The 25501-nt window shown below is 43.0% G+C and overlaps 3 protein-coding genes across 3 annotated transcripts in view; 1 reads left to right on the forward strand and 2 right to left on the reverse strand.

Annotated features, from left to right (window-relative positions):
• Window positions 1-25501, forward strand: part of T265_02770 (hypothetical protein) — a gene marked incomplete at both ends in the record, with an annotated part of 68834 nt that overhangs the window by 6256 nt on the left and 37077 nt on the right. Inside the window, 3 exons of the mRNA XM_009167085.1 lie at window positions 981-1305; window positions 1916-2075; window positions 17020-17139. Of these exons, the coding sequence (XP_009165349.1) occupies window positions 981-1305; window positions 1916-2075; window positions 17020-17139 (605 nt within the window). The remainder of the gene's footprint in view (window positions 1-980; window positions 1306-1915; window positions 2076-17019; window positions 17140-25501) is intronic.
• T265_02767 (hypothetical protein) lies at window positions 411-2084 on the reverse strand (the record flags this gene model as incomplete). The annotated part of the gene is made up of 1 exon (XM_009167082.1): window positions 411-2084. The coding sequence occupies one exon, from the start codon at window positions 2082-2084 to the stop codon at window positions 411-413; it is 1674 nt and encodes a 557-aa protein (XP_009165346.1).
• Window positions 8560-17294, reverse strand: T265_13080 (hypothetical protein; the record flags this gene model as incomplete). Its single annotated transcript, XM_009167095.1, has 9 exons — window positions 8560-9095; window positions 10103-10268; window positions 10296-10423; window positions 11239-11392; window positions 12399-12551; window positions 12733-12872; window positions 14183-14479; window positions 14947-15325; window positions 16998-17294. 9 exons carry the CDS (start codon window positions 17286-17288, stop codon window positions 8560-8562), a joined length of 2244 nt encoding a protein of 747 aa, XP_009165359.1.

Here is a 25501-nt window from a genome sequence, read left to right on the forward strand (position 1 = left end):
CTGTACATTATGAACTGGGTACATGACGATAGTTTTTCATGCATATTACCATCGTTACCACATGACAAGTGTTAGTTTTATCCAGCTTCCCGTAATGTTTTTATATCAACTACCTATGAATGGCAGAAAATTGTACCGAATAGAAACGTCAGTAAGCCTAGAAAAACGTTATGCGCAGAAATTCGTCTATCTCTAACACTTTCTTCAACACTTCAACTGAAAAGCGGTATAAATAAAATAATTCTGCCATAAAATGAAGGTGTACGAAATCAATCGCTAAAGAAGTGAGACAAAAATGGCGAGTCAAACAGTTGTGCAAAAATAAAAAAAAATCACTTTGGTATGGTTGCCTGTGGTCAAAAGCCGGGTAAGAATCGGGTCGACAAAGGCTGAATTGTGGCAAGAAGTTTCTAATCATTCGTGTGAGATATCGATTTCTGTGAACTAGACAAAACAGACAAACTAGCGCTCGATGAGTCCGGAGTTCCAGGATATTGGCAACCAAGTAGAGCTCTTAATAGCAAAGCTGTTCGCCGATGGGTCCGAGAGCTGATCGATTTTGCATAAGTGGCTCTGGACAATATGCTACCAGCCACATCCCGAGCCAGGCTACTGATAAGATCCTCGAGCATCACATCTGCTTGATTTGTTTTAATTCTCACACCTTGACTGCATGCCAGCGGCAAATCTTGGACTACAGCGCAGTGGTCCGTACGATCAGTACAATCGAAAATGCCTGCTCTCAAAGTACAACGGCGACACGATCCGTAAGTTCGTCTAACACACGTGCGCTCACCAGTTCGGGAAAGTTTTCTGATCATCCTGTCTTTATCGCAAACTTGTCTACACCACCCACTATCCATACTACCACTGGACAAAGCACCAGTAGAAGGTGACCGCCCATGCTCATTACCTTCCATCTCTTCCTCCGATGTTTGGGACGCTCGGTGTCGACGTTTCAGCTTCCTCGTGCTTCTCAGTTTCCTACTTCGTCGTCTCATCCTTCTGATCTCATTTTTTGATGGATCCCTTTCCACATACCCGTCGCTGGAACTCTGTATTTGTTGTCTTTGCTGCTGCTCGGAACTAGCTGATGTGGACGTGTCTCCGTTCTTGGTATTCTTGTCGGGCACAATCCTTTCCAGCGGAATGATCGGTGATGTAGCACAAGCATCCATAGCTTCGACCGATTCTATTTCCATGGTGTCCGGTATAGCCGGAATTGAGCGTTCTTCTGATTTTGTAACCAGACTGTCTCGTGCTACTCTGATGACATTCATCTTGGCATCTAATGGGGGTATTCTGGTGGGCTTTTCTGGATCATTTGCTGGGATCAGACTTTCAATGAAGTCTTCCAAACTTCGGTGTGATTCTGGTGGAGGTTTCGTTACTAGTATAGACACAGGACCTTCAATAACTTTTTCTGAGTCACATACTTCAGATATACGTCGTCGACTGTGCTTTACCTCACCCCCGGGAGTAATGTGAAGCAATGTATGCTGTGGCCAAGGTTCACGCATTTCTCCTCTCGAATTGGGCCTTGGACTTTTCTGACTAGACTCGGTTATGCTTATGGTTGGAGCTTCGGTAGTTCTTTGTGTTGTCACATCCGAGTTGTGCCTCCAAGTAGCTGTTTTTTCTATGCCTGGCTTTCTACCATTTATCGATTCAGCCGAATGGGCTTTAACTGAGCCAAACAGCTGTGGAATATTTTGACTTCGTCGAGTAAATTCCCAAATTTTACTATCAACAGAGCAGTCTGAGCTGACGAAGTGCCCACAGGTTGCTGGAAGCGTGAGGGACAGAGCTCTGGAAACTGGCAGAGATGTGGGTTTGTGATCCTTTTTATCTGTACGCACGGTCATTTCTTTGCCTAATAGAGGCTGTCCAATTTCTTTCTTCTCTAAATCTTCAGAGTTTTCAAGATGATCAACAACATCACCAAGGGTTTTTAGTTGCTTCATTGGTTTACGTTCAACGGTACGATGAACCTGTTCTTCATGAATGCTTGGAGGATCTTCGGTTGCTAAACGTTTTCTTCTCAAGCGAAACAAACGACCGAGTCGAAAAATCCAGTGAGGCATTGGAATAGAATTTGTTCACTAATCGATCAACGACATTTAACCATTTGGAAAGTACCTCATTCCTCAAAGCTCCTTCAACATATCACGATTAGCTTAGCATAATTCAGCTGAGAGAATGACAAGCGGAGAATTTAGATCGATGATACTTTCGAAAGTCACGTGCCTCGACTTCTTCACGTGACTAATGACATGACATCCGTGTACCGTTTGATGGTCGGATATTAACAAAAGAGAGCAGTCAGACCCAATCGGTTTCTTCACTCGAAAAATCTGTAGTTCGGCTGGATGTTGACGCAGATATCACTTGTAGATACTAGGTTTTTTAGCCATTATTAATGTGAAACTGTCGAGGAAAAAGTGAATATAAGAAATACGCTCACTTGAAAATTAATTTTGCGTGAAATCAAGACACAGCTTGATCCCCAGTGGAACTGTCGTTTATATAATATTCTTTAGTTGACCATGCTGCAGAAGAACCCCTAAATGTTCCATTTATTGCGACATTCGAAATTTCACAGCACATTTTAAGGTTACTGAAAGCTTTTGAACAACCGCTGATCGATTTTGCCTCCATGAACTGTATGTTCGAAATGAACACCAAAGTATGCGCATTTGGCGAGCTACACGCATTTGCAGATTTAATTTGACATAGAGAGGAATCTCAATTAAAGCATGCCTGAAATGCTAGGTGTTCAAAGCTGGTCTCATATTTTACTTGGTCCGATGTTCGAAATGTTCCTGGCAGGCCACACTGCTCATTGGGTATTTCAATAAACTTATGAGTTGTACGTTCTGTCTGGAAAGTAACTGTTTTTTGCGGAGGCTAATTATAAATATCCTGACGTCAGCATGAGTGCAGCTTGGCAGAACATTTTGTTCTCACATAAGCTAATCACCCTGATTTTGTGACACAGGTCTTGTGATGTGCAGCCGAATCACTCGCGAGTATCGTAGTACTGTCCCAAATCTGATGAGTTTGCGACAGCGCCCTTCCAATGAGTCATCCTGTTCTGTAGTTTGGCTTGAAAACCGTGTGGAGGCTAAAAATGACAGCACAGGTCTGTTCTAATTCTACGCGATTTGGAGCCATCTTTGTGCAGATTTTAAACATGTTTCGCGCGTTAGGCATGCATCGATTTGTTCATTATGGTATCCGCGACGGCTAAAACGCAGAAATGTCTCAACCACTGACCGATTTCGATAATTTCAGAGGCATTCATTGGACTGTCCATTTAAGGAACTCCCGCGTAGTCAAACATAACGAACGACCGTGAAAGGTCAGCAGTGCGTCCGCGCGAGCACCAACCACAAATCTCCGTCAGGAAGAGATTGGACTTCGTGGCCCCCCAATTGATCCGTGCGACCCTCACAAGCCTCTCGTGCCAGGTTGGTCATTTGCCGGAAGTCTGAAGCGTCCGCGCGAGCACCAACCACAAATCTCCGTCAGGAAGAGATTGGACTTCGCGGCCCCCCAATTGATCCGTGCGACCCTCACAAGCCTCTCGTGCCAGGTTTTTGCCTTGCCGGAAGTCTGAACCTGGCCCTCCAGGTTAGGAGTTGGAACATGTAGAAATTTATTATTTAAAAGTTTTAAAGTATTTGCATTTTCATCCAAGCACCGCTGTCTTGCGGGCGAGCTTTTGAGGACGTCATTCGTCCTCCTATCTGAGTTTCGGAGCCCTGGCAGTATTTCATTCCACGTGCACCCATGATGATGAAGATGATGGTGACCACAAATCGCAAGACAAAACCTAATTGCTGGTGATGTGAAAATATTTGGAAATCTCCAATTTCGTTCTGTATGTAAAGAGGGCATATGACGAAAAGCTGTGCATGCATTTTATCCTTGCTGGGAATAATCCTTTCACGAAACTCGAGTACGGAGTTTGAAAACCGCTATCTCCCGACCATCAGTTTGAGCACTTAAGCGTTCCTACACTAGCAGCCGTCCAGCATTGCGAGGAAATCTTATTCAGACAAGATATATAGACTAGATTCATTTACGAGACGAAATCTCAGTTAAAAACTACTTATATTTCTCTCACTACCCACAGTCAACTGCTGCGGGTCGATAGGTTTTTGTGTGGTAAATCTGGCCTTCGGGTGTGAGTAAAGTGAATATCAAATACGGTTACAGGACCTAGGTGAACTCTTTTATAGATGCAGGCCTGGCTGCTGAAAGTACAACAGAGTACAAGCTGTCAGTCGCTGAGACCCTAATGCTAAGAAAAACCATCAAAGTTGGCAAACGTTTTCGTCATTCATTATCAGATTTCGGTTAGACAAATTCACTAATTTGCACACATTCGTTTTTCACAGTAGGTGCAACTAAATCCTGATTGAACTCTCGTTCGTGATATTTTGTAACTGAATGTACTGCGCAGAAGCCACATCGAGATATCGCAGTATATTTTCGTGTGGGAATCTACTCATAAGGCCGAAGAATTCTCACCAGCTTTATGACTGGTCTCCTTCAGGTTTTAGTTACTTTTGTATGTTAGCCAAATGGTGGGCATAGGTAAGTTGACTCACTGTTTCTTTGAGGTGGCTTGATATTACTGTGAGTTTTCTGGATCGATTCTACTCGGAAATTCCACTTGTGTAACACTCAATGCCATCTAACGAGCCGTCCACTACTTGTATTTTTAGTAGTGTACAAAATCTGGGCTAGTTTTTTATTTGCATGTGATAGACAACTACACAGTTTGCCCGATTTTTGTTTGATATGAATAAGGTAATTCGATTCAAAATATTTGTCCTACTTAATAGTACCTTGAAAGACAAAGTGCTACGTCTGATAGCCGCACACCAACAAGGCCCACACACACTGTATCACATGCATCCTTTGTCACCCAGTGATATGCTTTTCTGACGTCACACGTGGTGATAATTGGCGAAAGCTATTCTAACCTTTGGCACTGGTGCGCTGACTTTGCCTATCACACTGTCGCTAATACAACTTCCGAGATTCATACAGAGTTCCACATCTTCCAGTGTCTCTCTATGAATTTTTTTTTTTGGGGGGGGGATATTCAAAGACTGTAGGTTCGCACTTTGTAGACGCGAGGTACATGCCGAAGGACTGGACGATCCCACTCTGCTTCCCCAGAACACTTGCGTTTCTTGCTCTACTTTGCCTGCTCTGTCATTAACCATCTTGGTGATTGGCCTGTGGTGGATTCTTATGGTTACACAATCTCCCAGTATGGTTGACACCAGTTAGCTCAAGCTGACCGACTCTACGTAGTGCCTTGATAACACTGTAGCTGGTTGTGATCACCGTTCCTGTGATTATCGTATTACTAAAATGAAGTCTCTAAACACATGCGTAGTCAGACATTCCCTTGGGATTATGCAGAGGTTTTGTAAAAAAAGAATTACCTTACCTACATTGGCAGCCTAGTTGAGCAGTAAATTCGTTTCAACCTAATTTCCGAAGGTTCCTAACTTGACCTCTGATTCTTCCAAACCTTTACTTCAAAATGGATGTTTGTGTCAGTGAAAATTACGTCATCGGTAGTAGGTGAAAAAGTTAACTTGTGCTTGTGACCTTTCGTGGACCACAGTTTTCTTCATACTTTCGTAATACCTTGACCCCGAATCTGGATAGCCACTTAATAGTCTGATGCGCTTAACCAAACCAGAAGGTCAATGAACGTTCGAATCAGTTGATTTATTGAACACTGACGCATACAGGCGTGTCCTGTGCAGCCGAACGCGGGCTGTTCATAGAGCTCACCTTGAAAGTTGTAAGTGAGCCAAAAAGTGGTACTAAAAATAAAACCCATCTGTCAAGGACAACTGAAGTTAAATCTGCCCCAACGGAAACAGTCATTCCATTGTCAGTTGTGTAATCCGGTTACATCCGGAGATGGTTCTCCTAATATGACCTTTCTGGACAACGCATGTGATGCTATTTTGGAAAGAAATAATGAGGCACGTTGTATTTCTTCTAACGGATCGGACACTGGATGGTGCCTTTAGGACACATTTATGAGATGGTGAGCAGACTAATGATCCATACAAACACAGTGGAGTTGTCTGTAGGTCGGAGACCAATACGACGACCGTTTTCAGAACTACCAGTTACTGTTTAGAAGCTACATAATCACAAGCAGAAGAGGAGGAATTCAGCCACTCAACCCTTCACTGACGGTGTCGCCCCAATTGGTGACGAAACGTTTGCAATCCAACTGCCAAGCTCGGCGAACAGACCAAGCAGCGCACCCGAGCAACCTACATTCCACAACATCGCCAATATACAGAGTGAAACAAAACAGTACAGCGAAATTTTATGAATAACAGACTGATAAAAATCATCAACCATAAGGAACCTTCCTAGTGGTAATCAAGAGTGACTTGCAAACTTCAGAAACTGCGGGTCAGCTCCATCCACAAAAATCACAGCGTAATTTTCGAAAAGGTATCGTTTTTCAACCTAGTCCTGCGTATAATGCACTCCAATGGGTTCTCTACTTGCTCCAAGAAATGGCTAATTTTCTTCTAAGGCGTTCACGCCTTGAATCTTCGTTTTTTTGTGTGTACTAAAACAGTGGTCTCGTTGCTCTTGTTAAAATGCTTTCCTACCTGTCATCAATGTCCAGTATGTTGATGGTCTGATGAAGGTATTTGTTTCGTTTATTTAGTGAATCACTTTCTTTTTGGTCTAGTCTAATAGGCACCTTTCTACCCAGTTTTGTGATGTAACGCTCAAAGTCACCTCAAGGTCCACTGAGTACGATGTTCGAGATATAGAAGTACCCACATAGCATCACCAAGTGATTCAGCTGGAATTCACCAAAATCCTCCGCAACTGATGAAATTCACTCATTTGGAAGTGATATTTAGTATTAACGGAGGATTCAAATATATTCAGCCTGAATCCATCGTTTGTGCACTATGTGTTGAATCAAGAAAATGTACTTGGATGTGACTATCGTAGTGACGATACTTCCTTACTGAGAGTGGGACCAATTTCTACTTGTGCGGAAAATCAGAATGGCTCCGGCAGTTGATCAGATGACAATTTACCTGTTTTCCGAAGTTCACAACTGGCTTGCAGACGTTTTGCACCCAGTGGAGGAGACATAATCAGTGCCGTGTTGATAATGTCTCTCTGTGGCAAAATTTTTTGCCAGATAATTTCCAAGCTCGGAGAACTACAGGATATCTCATAATAATAAGTAAGGAGCAACGCGTCAAGTTCGCTAACTGGCTGACAATGAAGCACCCAGTGGAGGAGACATAATCAGTGCCGTGTTGATAATGTCTCTCTGTGGCAAAATTTTTTGCCAGATAATTTCCAAGCTCGGAGAACTACAGGATATCTCATAATAATAAGTAAGGAGCAACGCGTCAAGTTCGCTAACTGGCTGCTGGACAATGAAGAGATCGTTCCCAAAATTTTATGGAGCGGTGAAGCAAATTTTTCTGTGGACGGCATAATCAACATGCACAATTTCGTGATATGGTTCCGTGAAGTTCCTCACGAGTACCTCACCCATAATCTCCATTCCCCTCATCTCTGTGTGCGGATGGGATTCTCCTCAAAGTGTCTCCTGCGTCCCTTTTTCTTTGATGCTACGGTTTCCGGCGACAGTCACCTCCATATGCTGCAGACGCAAGTTATCCCGTAACTCAAGCAGCACCAGAAGTCATCGACCGTCTTTCAGCAAGATGGCGCTCCACTCCACTACTCAAACCAAGTGAGAACTTACCTCCGTGAGCATTTTTCTGACGTAACAGTCATTGTTCGTGGATTTCCAAACTTTTGGCCTGCGAGGGCACCCGATCTCACACTTCTGGATTATTGGTTTCGTGCAATGATCAAGGCTCGTGTATATCATGAAAATAAACCGAAGAGTTTGGTGGAGTTAAGAGCAAGAATTGAAGAGGAGTGCGCACAAGTGGCGCTTGAAGAAGTTAAACATCCTGTCTCACATCTCATGTCGTCTCCATTTTGTTGTAGAAGGAAGGGGCGATTTTTTCAGCATTTTTTGTAATGCCAGTTTGTTCACAGTACACCCCCATGATGAATGTATGTCCAAATAAAAAAATTATAAATGCTTAAATTAGATTGAAGTTTTAACATGGGTATTATTTTTTGCGTCTATTATGAGACATCCTGTAGATCAATGACCAGCCGATCAACCACCAGTAAACGCCCTCGGGCTACAAATATTTCGACACTTTCTTCTGTTTTACTACGTCGTACTAAATAACGCAGGCTTGAGTGATTATCCGTATAATACAGCAAGTGCAATATTAAATGTGATCTCATTCGTTATAGAAACAGTGAACACATGTACATGTTTATAGAGGTAGTGTGTCTGTGTGCGAGTATTGATAGCTTGATGAGTGTTTGGGACTAAACGAATCTCTGTGACAGAGAGTTATCATCAAACACAAGGGCGATAGCGCGCACCGCGGTGAAGTATTTTACAAATATGCAGCGGCTACTCATGAGTAGCTCAAGTTAGTTGCAAGTTTCGACTCGTTTCAGTACCAGACACTGTTGGCACTCGACGCGGCAGCACCATATGAATTTGCAATGACATGACTCCATAACGTAGAAGTGATGCGTTAGATGACCGCGCCCGCAGCATAGGTGATGACAGTTGTCAGCTCCAAGTGAGCTAGAATTGCAAACACGACCATGTGTTCCCGTGATATGCAGCTGAGGCTCCGCTTCACAAAATAATTTGTTTGGCGTCGGTTCGTAGTAGACAAGGTGAGTGTAGCTTGGATTGGTCAGATTGATCTCAGTCAAAGGAAAAGATTGATCGCGTTTCAAATTCCAAGGTGGAAGAGCTCGTTGTTGTTGATTCTGTCTGTTCCATTGCCGATTGTATATCCCTTCGTTTGTGCCCAAAGGAAATGGATGCTGATACGCAGTTCTCTGGACTCGGTTAACCATATACCTATAGGTTGGTTGATTTTGCCTTGGAGTGAACTGATTTGGGAGTTTCTGCTGCCAATTGGGACCACGAAACTCCGCATCTATAGCGTAATCTAATACAAAAAGGCATGTCGAAGGTTAGCTGATGGGATACTATGGATTTCAGGAAGATCAAAGCGAGTATTTCCAAAAGTTGCACATGACTGACCAGGTAGAGCGAATTTGCCCGGTACTGACAACTTCGGAGTTTCGGAGTTCACTAATTATGTTAGTCTATGGCACCAAATACAAAATACCAAACGCTTACTCCAAACGGTGTTATTGTACTCTAACCTCCGAATACTAGTTTGGATTCTGGTCTTTTTTCCACCCGTACTGAGGACTCAATACTTTTGATACCAATGTCATAAGTTGACTGATAAATGATGAACATCCTTGTGGTGAGACCCAAAGAAACACGATGCATGACTTAATACCACGTTACCCGATTCTGGACAGAAGAGTGCAGCCGGGGTCGAACCGCAGACCTCACGTTTGAGTGTTTTACATCCCAACTACTGGTGTTTCCAGTGATCCAGTATTTCACTAGTACATCATATGCACAGACCACGAGATGTTTGGCTAGCCCCGATGCCCAACTACTTAAACAATGTATTCGTGCAATCCATTCGTATCCTGTGAATGGTTGTTCGATAAGGTTGGAAGTTTTATTGAGAACGATTTATCGCTAACTGTTAGGAAGGTCAGATCATCCCAAAATACCCAAAACCTACTGAGACCACCAAACTTCATCAACTGCTGATCAGACAGCCTTGGATCGAGGTCATACAGTGCCCTCAACACTACGCGAGACCTTTGTACTTCTCCGCAATTGCCTGTTCGCAGTAAGGCTGCTGTGTTGCTTGTTGGTGAGTCTTTTTTCGTGCACTAGGAACTGGAGCGGGGACGAGGGTCAGATATAACATCAATCAAGGACACGGTACAATAATGTTGCTAAGAATGTCGCTGAGGAAGTTTACATCCAAAAAGTGTGATACAAGCTATGCTATGACTAGCTCTCCGGACCTATATTTTTCGGGATTTTTGTTCACGCTTTCGAAAGTGAAGAAGTCTAAATGACCTTGCCTTTTGGTTTGTTTAAATTCGACTCTATCAGGACTATTTCCATTTAGACTCATCTGATCCTCACTATGCCTGGATGGAGGCACTGCAAGATACAGCTGCCAACTGATGTCAGTGGTGTTCTTGTCTAGGAGGTTTAGGCACCTCGGAGTGATTGTGGTAAGCTAGCACCAAGTCCCTCCCCCGTCCACCTTTACTCTTTTATCTACGATATGGCTTTCAAATAAACCACGGTTGTACGGCAGTGAAGCATTGGTGTTGTACACTGATGTCATGCTGTCGATGATGATGATGATGATGATGATGACGATGAAGAGCCCTATGATATGATATGAAGAGCCCAAGGATATCATTAGAATACCGTTAAACTCATATCCAACAAAACATTTTCTCCGATTTACACTAAACGTTTGGAATCCTAGTTCGTAAATTCCATGTTTTGGAAAAGTACTTTTTGTTGATTTTTCTGATTTAGGCCTCTTCTTGCCCTCATAATATGAGGACGCCGAATACTTTTCGTTGTTTAGGAATCGCCACGAAATTCATTACCAGGATGTGCTGCGTGATTGGGAATTACAAAATTACCTTCCGGTGGATGCGTGTTTGCAGATTGTATACTCACATCACAATTATTCTGTGCTGGTTGGCCAGTCCAAGCAATAAAAGGAAGCTCTGAACACATGTCGAGCTCACATTAGAACTCTTCAGCACTGTCCCACTAGGAGTAGAGTGCAAACTTTTACATGCAATCGTAAGGTATTCAAAGCAGTCTGCTACGTTTTAAGGCTTCATAGTAAAGTTCTGACAGGTGGGTTAAACAAAAAGCACAAAAACGACAGTTATTGGGCAATAGTCGCAATCATGAATTGCTAAATCATGAAAGTTTTCGGTGTAACAAACGAATGGCCTCTAGTTTACGCTGAAGAAGTGGTAGTAGGGCAGTCGTCCTGCATCTCAAATGTTTGGATTTCAAATCCGAACTGTTGCCCAGAGCTTAACTATCATCTAGTGCTTTTGTACTTTGATGCGTCCTTTGCAGAATGATTGCATTGGAGCAAGGGAGGACAATCCCAACGAGAATCATGCCAATACAAAAAGATGCAAATGGGTCCAAAAATCAATGCATCTACTCACTTGGCTGGAGTCGCACTAGGTGACGCTCATACATCTGCTTCAGAAGATTACCCAAGGTTCGCATCCTCGGGGTCCGGCGGTAGCATGTCCTCAGTGTGCACGACCCACTGGTACCATGGCAGCGACAATGGCGTTCCATATTTCTGGTTACCAGCTAAGAAAACAGAGTAGTGAAACCCAACATTACATTACATTATAGGCAGACTATTATGTTGTCAAAGATGACCCTACAGGTTTGTGGAAGAAGTACAGTTTTACAATATGTCTAACAATTCGGCAAAGTTAATTAATTGTTTGATTGGGCTCGGGCAGTGGAAAATTTGCCCACCTTCCTATTCCGATAACTCTTCAGCATAGATAGATGAAACCTTAAAAATAAGGCTAACTGGAGCATGGCGACTTAAATATAGCGAAGATGATGTTTCAGCTGATTGTGGGTGATATTTTGGTCAGCCGGGTTTCAAAGGTATTCTTCGCAGGATTCAAGGCGTCGATCAGTTCCAACAGTCCCCTCTCATTGGAACCACATCAATATGTTGAAGTATGAAGTGGTTCTGTAGGGATCAGTCTCTGGAATGACTTATGAAAGATGGCGTTCAAAAACTGGATAACATTTTCTAGATATTTGGTCTCTACATCTTCGAATCTCCAACCAATCAAGGGACCCCTTGATGGAAGGTAATAAGGTTGAGGTTAGTGGACTACACTCATTTGCGGGAGACTCATCTGGAACACAGCTGAATCTCTCGTTTATGATGTTTTTAAGCAACTGAATGTGCTGCACCAAGCTGCCTGAAATTTCAGTTGGGATGATATTCGAGTCATTACCTGTATAGACGTAACACACTACTCATAAGGTATCTGATAATTGTTAAACAGTCCATGACCGGTTTCGCCCTTCATAGGCGAAGTACACGTGCTTCCGTCAACCTTTGGTCGACAGTCCATGGCCGGTTTCGCCCTTCTCATCAGATAGGCAAAGTACACGAGTTTCCGTCAACCTTTAACCCAAATTGCACGAACTTAGCGAAATACACTCATTTTCATACCAATCTGTTTTGAGAGGATAGTTGAGGTGGTGTGGTGCAGCACATTTAGTTGCTTCAAAACGTTATAAACGAAAGATTCAGCTGGATTCCAGGTCAGTCTCCTGTCAAAACTAAACTGGCATGAAAATGAGTGTAGTTCTCTAAATTAGTGCAATTCGGGTTCAAGTAGAACACAGGGTTGACGGAAACTCGAGGGCTGCGCCTACCTGCTGAAGCCCAAGAAGAGTGAAACCAGTTGTTGGCCGTCGAAGAGGTTTCAGCAACCTAATGAGTTATGTACTACGTCTATAAGTTTGAGGTTATCTTATCGGGAAAGGACAATCGCTCCACCGAAACAGTGATGGCCGTACGATGTGCGCAATGTCATTATTTGTTCATAGTCACACTACTCTAGTTTGAACGGCCGTCCCCCTGTTCTGGCGCAATTATTCCGGTGAGTGCACACTAAAGGGAAGCACTGGGCTCGAGTTTCGCTCATCAGCAGTGCATATCCATTGACCGTGCCAGGATTTGAAACCCGGGCATCTGACATGCGAGGCGAGTGTGTAACTACTACTCCACCAACGCACGTTGGACGTATTTTGTCTTGCGGGAGAGTGTATACCTAATAGAAAATGACCCTTACTCGTCAGTCAGATGCACGGATTCCAAGTCGATCACAGTGATTATGGAGAAACAAGCAAAATGTCCACATCACAAACTATCGGCTGTGAACAGTTTCTGGGTGAGTTTCTGGGCGCTACAGGTCCGTTTACTAATGATTTGTGGGTTGTGGGGCTCATTCATACGTCGGTCATAAAAAGAAGTGTTAACAAAGCAGCTGTAGATGAAAGCCTGTTCCAATCCTTTGACATATGGTTTAGCGGAAGCGTACATATTAACGGTATATGTTGGTTGCATCTTGCGCAGGATCATGCCTACGGTTCTGCTGAACAGGCGCACACAGCGCCCTCCTACGTTGACTAGTGTAACAGGCAGCGACAATAATGCAACGCTCTATTTGGGTGTAAACTGTGCGCATTCCTTAAGGAGCTGTTCTCCATCCCAGGTGAACCTAATGTGAATGATGTGTCGGCTGAAGTGATGACCCAGTCTGAAAATCCATCCGACAAATAACTACTCAGTAGATTCACATAACGCATGAGCATATTTACTTGTAGGATTCTCATACGGATGTCCGGTAAATGTTGCCACGCCAAAAGACCACTTCGCTTCAATAGTGCGGTCATCTCGCACTGGAACAGAATATAACGCCACTCATCTTCCATTCAACGATTTCTCACTAGGTAGCTACCTGTTGGATAGCTTCTCAACTAACGGCCTTCCAGGCAGAACTCACACGCTGATTCATTCTCTCCACTTGTGGACTTTCGATGACATGATGAGAGTTGAAAATTTCAGTTGAGCTTTCGTCCACTGTTGAAAAGCTAAAAGACACTTCGGAGATGTTCTATCACTATCGAGAATCAGCGGCAACTCGCACCTAAGGACTCATTGGGACTTTTGGAATCTGCGATCTCCCGGCTAGTGGTTGTCGGCTCGGAAAAGCTGATAAGCTATCGGATTAATTCGCAGTTGGATGAGGTAAAGCTTTCTTTCAGCCTACTTACTCAAAGTCAGATCGTAACAGTAGTATGATTTCGTGGATGTTGCTAATGGAAAACGCTTGAAAGTTGCACACGTGTATAGTGTTTTGAAAATTAGGCAAGTATTTCGAGGAAAGTGGTTTGACCACTAGATTTCTGGTACTGGTGCTCTTGTTGTGACCAGTATACTTATGGATGCACGCCAAATAAAAGACGAAGTTTCCCCTTCCTCCCTCGCAAATTCAGTAACTGCTTCGAGAATCCTCTCTCGCGCGGGCAATATCTGTTTCTTCTAGTTCCAAAATACACCTTTTTGTCCTGGACACGTAGAGTTATAACTTACCATTCGGCCAACTTTGTTGTTATGCAAATTCATACGATATCGAATGTGGGATCCACGCTCCATCGTATCCAATAAGCGCCGCGAGAATTTGCTGCCGAAATGAATGTTATGATCACATCCTTGCCACTGCCAGTCAGCACTAGAAATCTCACGGCCACGATTGTTGCACGGACAGTTGTCAATCTGTCCCAAGCAGGCTTCAGCAACAGACTGAACGATACCGGCGTTAATGATGGAATAGACGAAAGCTGTTTGTGGAATACCTGCGATTTCAACGAGTGAACGGAAATCAGTAGCGATAATGGATAGTAAACCGTTGAACGTTAACAAGTGTCACAGTAAACAAAAGCACGCCACACAAATTTTATGGCACTAAACTTGAAAACAGCCTGTTCCGTCCGCCCCTAACCATTCAGCAGGGTAAGATATTAGTTCCATCGGATTTACTTCCTAAAATGGGGTTTAAAACGCTCTTAATAACCTAAAAACAGTGTTTTTCAATCGGTGATCGTGCTCAAATTGTGTTGTTAAATAGTCGTTTCTCTTGACGCTTTGGATCCATTATTTATAAAAAAAATATGGCTTACTTGATCCTAGCCTAAAGTAGCATAATTTGTTCTTTGAATACATAGTGTCGTACTTTTCTTTTACACCATAAACAAAGCATATGGCCTATTCAGTCGAATTAGGTTTCAAGCATATTACAGTAAGTTCACAATCACTTACTGACCTTTGAGCAGAATATTTCCAAAGAGAGCTGTGTCTTCGTCGGAACTTTGACTGCAGTTCCATCTCTCATAACGAAACTGAAAGCGACATTCCGCCACAGCACGCCGGACGCCAACCGAGGCAGCTTCGAAAAGAGCAAGATTGAATCGTTGGTTTTCTCTACCGGGCAGCGTTTCCGATAGGAATTGCTTCCACTGTTTTGGCGACATCCATTTGCGATAAAGTTCAATCCGTTCTCGTAGTCGATCTGCCACCCATGAACTATGGTCGTATGGGACGGGCTTGTTGTTGGATGGATGGGAAACAGAGGGGTCTTCTAAGTATGCCACATTATGAAAAACTCGAAACAAAACCTCATCCATGGCTCTAGGTTCATCCGACTGAAAGCTCCCATCCACAAGCCATTGTGAATAGCTACTTACTCATGAGTAGTTGAAAATTAAACAGTCTTAGGTTTTGAACCCTCTAAATCGCCCTCATCTCGATAATAAGCTAACCACAAATGGCAGGTGAATTGCTTGCGGCTTCCTAAACAGTAAGGTCCAAATCATTCATTCTTCGTGAAGATATTTGGACGACTAGGATTCATCAACCACCTGGAATTCATATATCCTTTCCTTCAGTGACGGCTTCAGCATTTGTCACGCAAGAAGAACGCTGAAGTCTGCATACAAATATCTGTCCGTACAACATCTCGAGGATGGTATTGTAGCTCCGGGAAGAACCGAAAACCAGGTCCTGATGTGGAATAGACAGACTTATTCTCAATGTGCTCCACGGAGTTCGTCACAAAAACCACCACGGGTTTCGGCAGTCGATCACCGCACCCAGGTAATGTCCATCCGAAACATTTGTGTGGCCGACCAATAACGTTTCAGGTGGTAGTCACTTCAAAGCAATTATAAGGAACCTTTACTTTAATTGATAGAATGTGTATCTCTCACCACCAATGGCAAATCATCCGTTCAAGTAGGAAACGTTTAGTTCTTAGATCTTCAGTGGGCTCAGTGTGGGTTGAGCGCAGTCTCGTACCCTTACGAGTCGTTGATTGGTGCACTTCTAGCTACGGTCTGTAATGTGTTTTCGATTGTGGACAGCGAGGGAAAAAAGCGTCCACGAACATCGTAGCACGTGTTGGGGCGAGTTATGAGCTGTGCAAAGGTTTGGCACACAATCCCAAGTGTGCCTTGTTTGTTTGGTTCTTCTAACGGACTCTTGTGGCGTCCACTCACTGATGCTGAGTGCACCAGCCTTTTGCATGCCGTGGTGTGAAGGGATAATTCGAATAAACCTCCATTCCGTCACGGTAGCCAAATAACTGTAAACCTTTAGACTGTCTTCAGATTCAGTTAGGTTAATATGAAGGATATAGACATGTTATACATTGTAAGCTTTACAACACAAAATTGGTTACGCCTCATGTCGCGGAAGTCACGCGGAATTCGACACTTTGAAGGTGGAATACCAGTAAAAAGATCGGCACTGAGAAGGATAGCAGTAAATCACCCATTCAACATTTCCTTCACGCAATAAAGCATTAAGCGGAAATATCACAAACCGCATTGTATGAAGTTCACTAATGTGTCAGATCGTCTGGAAATGGTATAATTACTTTGTGACACACTGCGGACAAAGGTGATATATCGGAGCTAAAGGTTGGTGTGGTTTAGATGTTGGAAATGATGCTTCTAGAACAAAAGTTACTGAAAAAACCTTGACGTTAGTTCTTACTGTAACCGCTCTACAATACAGCCGTAAAAAACCTAAGTTTAAACTGGCATGCATCCTTCAACCAGCCATTCGAAAGTCACGCGTTATTTCATTCCAACCACTTAAAAAGTACTTAGACTGTCACTTGATGATTATTTGGCGTGCTTCCAAAATCCACCTCATCTTTGGATGCACTTCAAGACAATTCCAGGTTCCCTTTGGAGACATTCTTAAAACTACCTAGATTTTCTTTAATGAGAGGGTTATGGTTTTTTATACTGGTAAATGTCTAAATTACACCCAATGCTCCATTCTGAGAAGTAAGCGTGGAAAAGCACGTACCATTCTGGATTTTCTTCTCCAGCCAACCACCGAGGGGGCATTCTGTTGACTTGTCAAACCATGCATCATGATATTGTGAGTACCAGCCTGGCCCATGTGTGCTTGCTGAGACCAGTCAAACTGGTCGGGGTCGCTCTCGTACGTGAGTCGATTTGGCTGTAGGTCAATTACTGACGCAGCATAAACCCGACGACGTCCTTCTGTTGACAGTGGATGAGAATGCAGTAGTTTGGCGATCGTGTCCAACCTAAGAATGAGATGCCAGGTGTTGTTACACTTTAAGGTTTCCATGAAAGTCTAAAAAGGAACAATCGTCAAAGAAGTCCTCAGACTCATTTATCCTTCGGGGAAATAGAGCTGAAGCTGGATTCTACGTAAGTTGTGCCTTCTATGAACAGCAAAAAACTTCACATCTGTGAAATTTGCTTCCGACACATACATTGTTTAAAGGTGAGTTCATTTATTTATCAGCCAGTATTGTGAAGGATGCATAGTGACACGCTTCTCTGCCAGGGATTGAGTGTCATATTGTAGTGAAAAATATTGGTGTTTGCACAATGAGTTTGCCGAATGAAACTGTCAGATTTTCCCTGTCACCCCTAATCCAACACTTTTCAGGGCCATAACATTGTAACAAGCGAGATTTGAACTCGGACGATGTGCAACCAGGTGAGGTGTAGTTGGCTCCCCATGGCCTCTTTTTGGATGAGCGTACGTGTTCGTTAAAATATGTGAACAATGCAGTAGTTTGGCGATCGTGTCCAACCTAAGAATGAGATGCCAGGTGTTGTTACACTTTAAGGTTTCCATGAAAGTCTAAAAAGGAACAATCGTCAAAGAAGTCCTCAGACTCATTTATCCTTCGGGGAAATAGAGCTGAAGCTGGATTCTACGTAAGTTGTGCCTTCTATGAACAGCAAAAAACTTCACATCTGTGAAATTTGCTTCTGATACATATATTATTTAAAGGTGGAGTCATTTATTTATTAGTCAGTATTATGAAGGATACATAATGATATCATTCCCTGCCAGAGATCGAGTCTCAGTTTATGGTGAAAATATTGGTGATTGCACAACGAACGAATGAAACTGTCAGATTTTTTCTGCTACCCCTTACCCAACACTTTTTCAAGACCATAACATTGCAACACGGAATGTCTGAACTCGGTCAATTTGCTGCCACGTCAGCTGTAGTTGGCGCTCCATAGCCTCTTTGTGGATGAGCGTACGTGCCCGTTAAAATATGTGAACAGCCGACAACTCTTGACCTTCGGATGGAACGGTCTGTTCACTAGTAGCCTGTTGTGCTTGGTCGGCTAAGTGTGTACTGAGATAGAGAGGTCCGGATAGGACGCAACTCTATACCATTGGATCTGATGAGTTATGAAGGTGTCGTGGGGGTCGCCGCTGATTTGATACAGAGCCTGCATACATGCGTATCCACAACTTGACCAAATATCTAAACGTTATCACAACTGAGCGAAAGGTTTTCAGCTGGAACATGGAGTACTTTTGCTGAGTCACCCTATATTTTGTTTTCTAGAGTGCTGTGTATCTTCGCTGATTCAATTCTTTAGTTGTCTACTGCTTAGCCCAATGTAGACGTGATCACAGTCAGCACAATCAAGCCCGTAGACATGGCTGGTGGTCCTAAGGCGTGATCGGGTCTTTCACGAGTATCAATTTTTGTGTAGCGTGTTAGTTACTCAGAATGGTGGGCAGATATTCGATGTGGACAGTGCGTAGTGAGTAAAATCTTTTACCTGTGTAAGGAGGTTTGCACTTCGCCGCGAAGTCCTTCATCAACAAACGCCTACCAAACACTTACGAACTATTTTACATAGTTTTTAAAAACTGACCATTTTCACGTGTTTTACTGTACTTTCTCTGATATTCATTGACTATCACGCGATTGTAACGGTGGAAAGCAGTCAGCACAATCAAGCCCGTAGACATGGCTGGTGGTCCTAAGGCGTGATCGGGTCTTTCACGAGTATCAATTTTTGTGTAGCGTGTTAGTTACTCAGAATGGTGGGCAGATATTCGATGTGGACAGTGCGTAGTGAGTAAAATCTTTTACCTGTGTAAGGAGGTTTGCACTTCGCCGCGAAGTCCTTCATCAACAAACGCCTACCAAACACTTACGAACTATTTTACATAGTTTTTAAAAACTGACCATTTTCACGTGTTTTACTGTACTTTCTCTGATATTCATTGACTATCACGCGATTGTAAACGAACGGTGGAAAGCAGTTCCTCAAGTTCCGTAATAAACCACACCTTCGATCAGGCACGGAACGGAGCTTAGAGAAAACCATATACTACTCACATGCCTCATCAGTAGTATTCGCCGTTACACCCTTATAGGATCCACTCGACTTCAATGGGATCGATTATTGCTCCCACCACTGTGTTGGGAGACCGAAGTGTGCATTGCTCGTTATGGTTTGTTTGATGAAGTTAGCTACACATTATGTAAATGTATTTCGCTCTGCGTGGATCACTTTATACTCAGTGAGTAAGCAGTACTGTTATTTCGGTATTTCACCACTTAAAAGTTATTTGGGCGCTTGCCTATCTGACATTAGACCTTGTCATCTTACAGGATCTTTATCTATTCCATGCGAATGAATTTGGAAATAAATAAACTTTTCCTACATCTGTGCAGCTACTCAACATTTATGCGCTTGCCGATTTTGCTGGACCAAACTTTTTTTAGTGCAGTTGGGAAGACTTTCAAGACTTGGGTCATATAGGGTTTGTTTTTGCTCTGTTTATTAATGACTGGGACCCTCTCTTGAACTTCAAGCTTAAGTTATGGTCAATGTGTTAGACACGCAAGGATCATCTGTAATGCCAATAGTTTCTTTACTAGTATTCTTAGAAACTAATTCTAATCAAGATTCTGTGTATTTTAGAAGCTTTCTGCAACTTTACCGCTTAGGTTGGTTCTGTTTTCAGTGATAGAAAGGCCGAAGAAAGAAGATACAAACATACCGTTCAAACTAAGGTTTTCGTCGCGATCGTACCAACTCACGCGCGACTAGACTCAGTTGTACACTTAGAGGGAAGTTTGATATAAATGGCAGCCAGAAATAAACGTCTCATCGTGTTCGATACCCACATAAAAAGTCATATAGAGGTTCAGTATGTCTCTAACCGTGACTGGGTTTTCTTGCATCCAGCTATTCAGTTATCCTCTGGTTCAATTCAGCTCGTGGTACCAAAATTATCAATTTTAATGAAAATTCAATAGAAAACTTTCAACCAGTTACTGGTGTTAAATTTTTTCAATTATGTCAATAATTTAACGGATGCAAAGCGAAATATTATTTCAAGGTTTAACTGGACAGGTCGGTTAGCGACGCATCAGAATCAAAGCGTTTGACTGTGGCAGCCAAAAGCTGATGTTTGAAGTTCTACCCTTCATTCTGGCTCAAAAGGCGACATTCTTTTTAGGGTTTTCACACCTTGCGCGGGGAATTTCAGGTGATCAGTGTGAATGTGAAGTTCTCGGTGGTTATGGCATTCAACAATGGACTTTGCAATCAAGAAGCCTCACAGGAAACTTGTTGGACAGCTGATCAAGCAATCAACCTGATGGACCTATTATCACGGAACTGGGTCACCCGAATAGACCTAATTCACATGCGACAAGTTTGAAGACAGTATTGGCTCGACCGTATTGTTGAAATACTGCTTTGTCAGACTGTGTGGTGCACAGAATTTCATCCTCATTGGTGTGCCGGTAACTCAGTGTTTTTCGTACCTTTTCCTCACCAGGTATGGAGGATATGCGTTCCTAGATTTTTGGTATTCCATGCGCACAGAGGAAAACTGCCGGTATGTCGAGGTACCACACTTAGAATCGATGATGATGTCAAAAGGACTACTTCCCCGGCTACTTTTTGCGATTCCTCCGGAACTCAGGATAGTGCTCCTTTATCCAAACCACTGAGTAGTTTTCAGCATCTTGTTGCCTCCTTTTTTCTTGAACAATTTGTGTTCGAGGTTCTTTGTAGTATATACAGAGGATAGTGCGACGAATTTTTTCAAATAGTGATTTTAAATTATTAATCAGGGCAATGGAAAAACAGTCGACCTATTTGCACAAGTGTATGCAAACCAGGGAACGTTTGTTTGGTTTGGAATTCTTCACTGAAGCTGAGATAACTCTACAAGTTCTCTTGTAGTGGTACTGGTGAGAACGGTTTATCCAGCCACTGCTTGTATGTGATGTCTGGTCAGTGTAAGTGACGGACTGTAATGTGACTTCTGTACTCAGCTGACCTTATGCTTTTGTGCATTACCAGTTGCTGTTTCTCTCATCGATTCGGTCCGATCAGGTTTCTTTTTGCTTGTGTTTGCTTTAAGCTTCCACAGCTGATCTGATTTCACTGGAACAAGGAGAATAATTATCCAAGATTCGCGACATCAAAGTATCAGCCACGGTTCTGAATTGTTGTGTGTCGTAGCCTTCTGGATTCTTTTAACAGTTACTCAATGGGCAACAGGTATTCCCTCTTAAGGGAATTAGTTAGAATACTGATACCAATTCCTACTCACTCAGTGTATCATCAACATTTCCACCTCAACTCCTTTACGGTGGAATATCGTTGGAGAGAAATCACCTTGGTAATGGACTGTTTCTCTTTAAAGATGTAGTATACTGCTCATAAGGTTGCTGAAAACTCTCCGAAAGCCCATATATTTTGTGTTTTATGCTAAACTACGGAAGTTCTTCCCCGGGAAATATCTTCACAACCGACTGAAAATCGTGACATCCAAACAGTTCGGGTTAGAGATTTATTTCCATCGGGCGTGACAAATATTATTGTATTGTTCGTGTTTTCTTTTTCTCTGTACCCCTTTAACTTTAGGTGTTCAGGTTGTAAACGTACGTCATAAAGTTCGAACTGGATTGTACATAAACGGGCCATGGGAAATGGCCACCTTTTTAAAATGTCCATTGTTATTAAATCAACGAATAGCAGCAATTTTGGCAGCTCAAAATCTGCTGAGGTTCAAGGTTCCTAATTTACTTCATGCATCCCGGATCACTGCCAAAGGCAGCGAAGATTTTGTTACAGTTGTATACACTCTTCGCCTAAATGCTTTGTTCAAGGGGCATCTTAACGTGGGAAGCTCCCAATCTGGTGCGATCAATCTGATCTCATCCTACAGCTATAGGCCCCACATGACAAAACACCCTCTACTATGAATTCTGTTCGTGTAAACCCTTTGTTCAACCGTCCAGCATCCGTTATCTGACAAAATGCGGTCGTTAACCATCACTCATTCATCTTCCTAAGCGGTCTTTATCTGAATCTGAAAACGTATTCGAAGAGACAGACTAGGAGTTCACTCACAGGCGTTTTCTATAGGGCCTATTTAGTTGTATTCTATTGGATCCTGGTTCACTCAAGGTAAATTTTTTTTCCATAATCTTGCCCCGAATGCAGTGATCCCAGTCCGGCCGAAGCCAATGGACTGTTGTTTCGTTGACAAGAAAACAGAAGAGTCACTCGTTAATAAAGTAATTCATGTTCTTCCTGAATCGGTGAACACCGCTGCCTTTCACCATATCTCTGGTTTGACATACCGGCAAATAAACGAGATGGCCTTCATTGTTTTTCCCGAAAGGCATTCTTTCTGAGCCCCGTAGCGGTAATATTAATAAACCGCGAGAAATCTGCTAATCCTATATCTATCCTGAAGTCGTTCACTGGTCGGCAAGACGGAATCTTCTTCTCACAATTCTGGTGGCCGCTAGGTTGCGTAGACTCGCATCTAAATAACCAATCATAGGAATAACAGGAGATTGTCTAGTCGCCTAAATGACTTCATCATTTAGGTAAAAGCTCGTTATATGTATGCGTCAGCGCTCTTACCTTGTGATTATTTCTCCTTACAAGAACTCTGATGACCCTTAAAAGCAAAGTACCTGAAATTTAGATTTGAACAGCGCGCAAATAGAGCCCCCTTCTTGACAAGTCCCGTGTCCGGTAAACACTTCGGTACATATTTAGCAGGACGATAATCGAAGTGAAGACAAAACAGAGACTAAAAAGTATGTGGAAGCTATCTCCACTTAGATTACTTGAGTGGCACTTAGTATGAAAAGTGGGGAAAATTGGATTGATGCGCTAGCCCTCGGCAACTCAGGTATCACGTGATCAACACAGCTGGTAGAGCTCTGGACAAATACATTCATTTGCATATCAATTTAGTTTCAATGGCAGACTCAACTGAATCTCTTGTCTTTTAATGACATTCTTCAACTGGATGTGCTGCGCAAAGGCCACCTAGGTTTCACTTGGTAAGTGGTTGTTCGATATACCGCAGTCGTGAGCTGTCGGAGGGTTTTCAGCAGCCTTGTGAGTAGCTTCCTTTATCAAAATATACGACGATATTTCGAATATCGTACCATCTCAAATAGCAAATTCTGCCGTGAAAATCAGCTTGATATACAGATGAATGTATCTGTCGAAATCATTCTAATTCGGGTCCAAGGAGAACAAAAGCCGGAGGGAAACTCAACGACTGCGCCTACGTGATAGAGGCATCGTTTGAAACTTTCCTTCTAACCTGGCGCAAACAAAGATTTGCAAACCTCCGCATCTAAGAGTGTTTTTGAAATCTCTGGTCTTAGCTCAAAAATGATAACTGTTCGGATGTCAATCACAGGGAGAAACATCTCAGGAGAACTGAATTTCTGCTAAGCACGACACGCTACTCACAACGTTACGAGTAGTGTGCCACGTCTAAAAAATCTGCTTCAGCAAATCGGAAATCATACCAACCGAAACGTGAAATAGCCCGGTTCAACACATTGTGTTGAATCGCACCATCGTTAACAGAAAATTAAGGTGATTCTCATAACAAGGCTAAATTCGTGTGCGAATGAGAGTATTTGTTGAGTGAATGCTGCCGGCCGTCGCTCTGAATAAAACGTCTAGATATCAGAATTGTGTTTTACTGTGCTACGGTCAGGTTTCTTTGATTACTCATTTTCTAATTCAGCTTCATTTTTTTCAGAATCTGTCAGCTGAAAATCACGGTCTCTTTGAGTGTATCACTGTTTTCTCAGATGCTACGGTCTGTAACCAGCACTAACCACGACGTCTTGGGGGCATTCATTCTGTGTGCTTTCAACACCTTGATAAGTTGACAGTCACTGTCAGCTGGAGCACGTCTATTCCACATACACGCCTACCCTTGCTCTCCCTGTGCGTATCGCACTACACTGTATACCTAACACAATTGCAATCTGACCAACCCGACATTGTGTTGCCCATCGTCTTTGCCCATATTTCTCGCGTTAAAATCACCAATGTTTGACATGTCACAGTCCAGAGTCCTTCATGGTTGGCATAATCTGGCTGACGGCTGACCCCAGTGGCACATTCATTGCAGCTGTCAAACCGTGAACAGGCGTCACTGCCTGGATTGCTAGTGTCCACACATTCTCTCAACTTTGTAGGGTGTTGAAAGATGTGGTCCTGGATGCAGTTCTAAGACCTAAAATACCAGCATACACGCACACACACACACATGCAATGTTTTAGACAAGATACATGAACACCAACTAGGGGTGAATTGGAACTGGGCAACTTTATAAATGGGTTGTATATACGTTTTGGTGGCAGTTTCACCCCTCTTTTCCTCCATGCGTGTGTGTGTGTGCAGCGAAGTTGGGGAGTCAACACTTCGAATTCTATGCCTCAAAATGGTTGCTGATAGCCCTTCTAAACTTTGACAAACTGACAGTTGAGCTGCTATGATAGATAGACGCGTGCCAGTAACCGGAGAAGAACACGACTGCATGTAGTCGAATGGTAAGCAAGATGGCCTGTCAGATTTGACAGCCAGTGATGGATGGACGGACTGCTTAGAGCGAGAAGGGTCTGTGTGGCTGAGTGAACTGTTTCCAGCACGGGAGCTGCGGACAGAGGTGACATCAGACATCAGTCATTAGGGTGGTTTGGTCTGGAAGAAACGGCTGATTTTTCGTATACGAAAACCAAATTCCTCCCGTTTTCCTCCACGTGGAGATCAAGATCGAACCTGTGTGGTAAATTGTCTGCCGAATTTATTCGGAAACAGAGTGCTGGGATTGGTCTCTAAAAATCAGTCTTGAGGTAAAAGCCAAGGAATAGATTGGAAATATTAGTAATTTGTATAATATGTCGAAAGGTATTGTATACAGAAGAATTTTGTGAGTGTACAAGCCGTTCAAACAGTTAGGCATTTCAGGATAGTTTGTCCCGGGGTTTTCTGTTCAGTACTCATCACTCAACTACCACTAGCCCGTTATGCAAAAAAGCCAGAAAGCAAAGTGGTACCGCACTAAATTTTAATTGTGGAAGTCACAAGTGGTGTTTGACATTCATTGAGTTCATCTTTTGAGCGTTTTTAATTACAGCAACAACGAGCACGGCTGACTATTTTCTATAGACCGAATCACTCAGAGGGGTTGTGAGACCTATCCAAGGCTAATCCAA

Source organism: Opisthorchis viverrini, assembly GCF_000715545.1.
Source record: "Opisthorchis viverrini unplaced genomic scaffold opera_v5_35, whole genome shotgun sequence".
Taxonomy (NCBI): Eukaryota; Metazoa; Platyhelminthes; class Trematoda; order Opisthorchiida; family Opisthorchiidae; genus Opisthorchis; species Opisthorchis viverrini.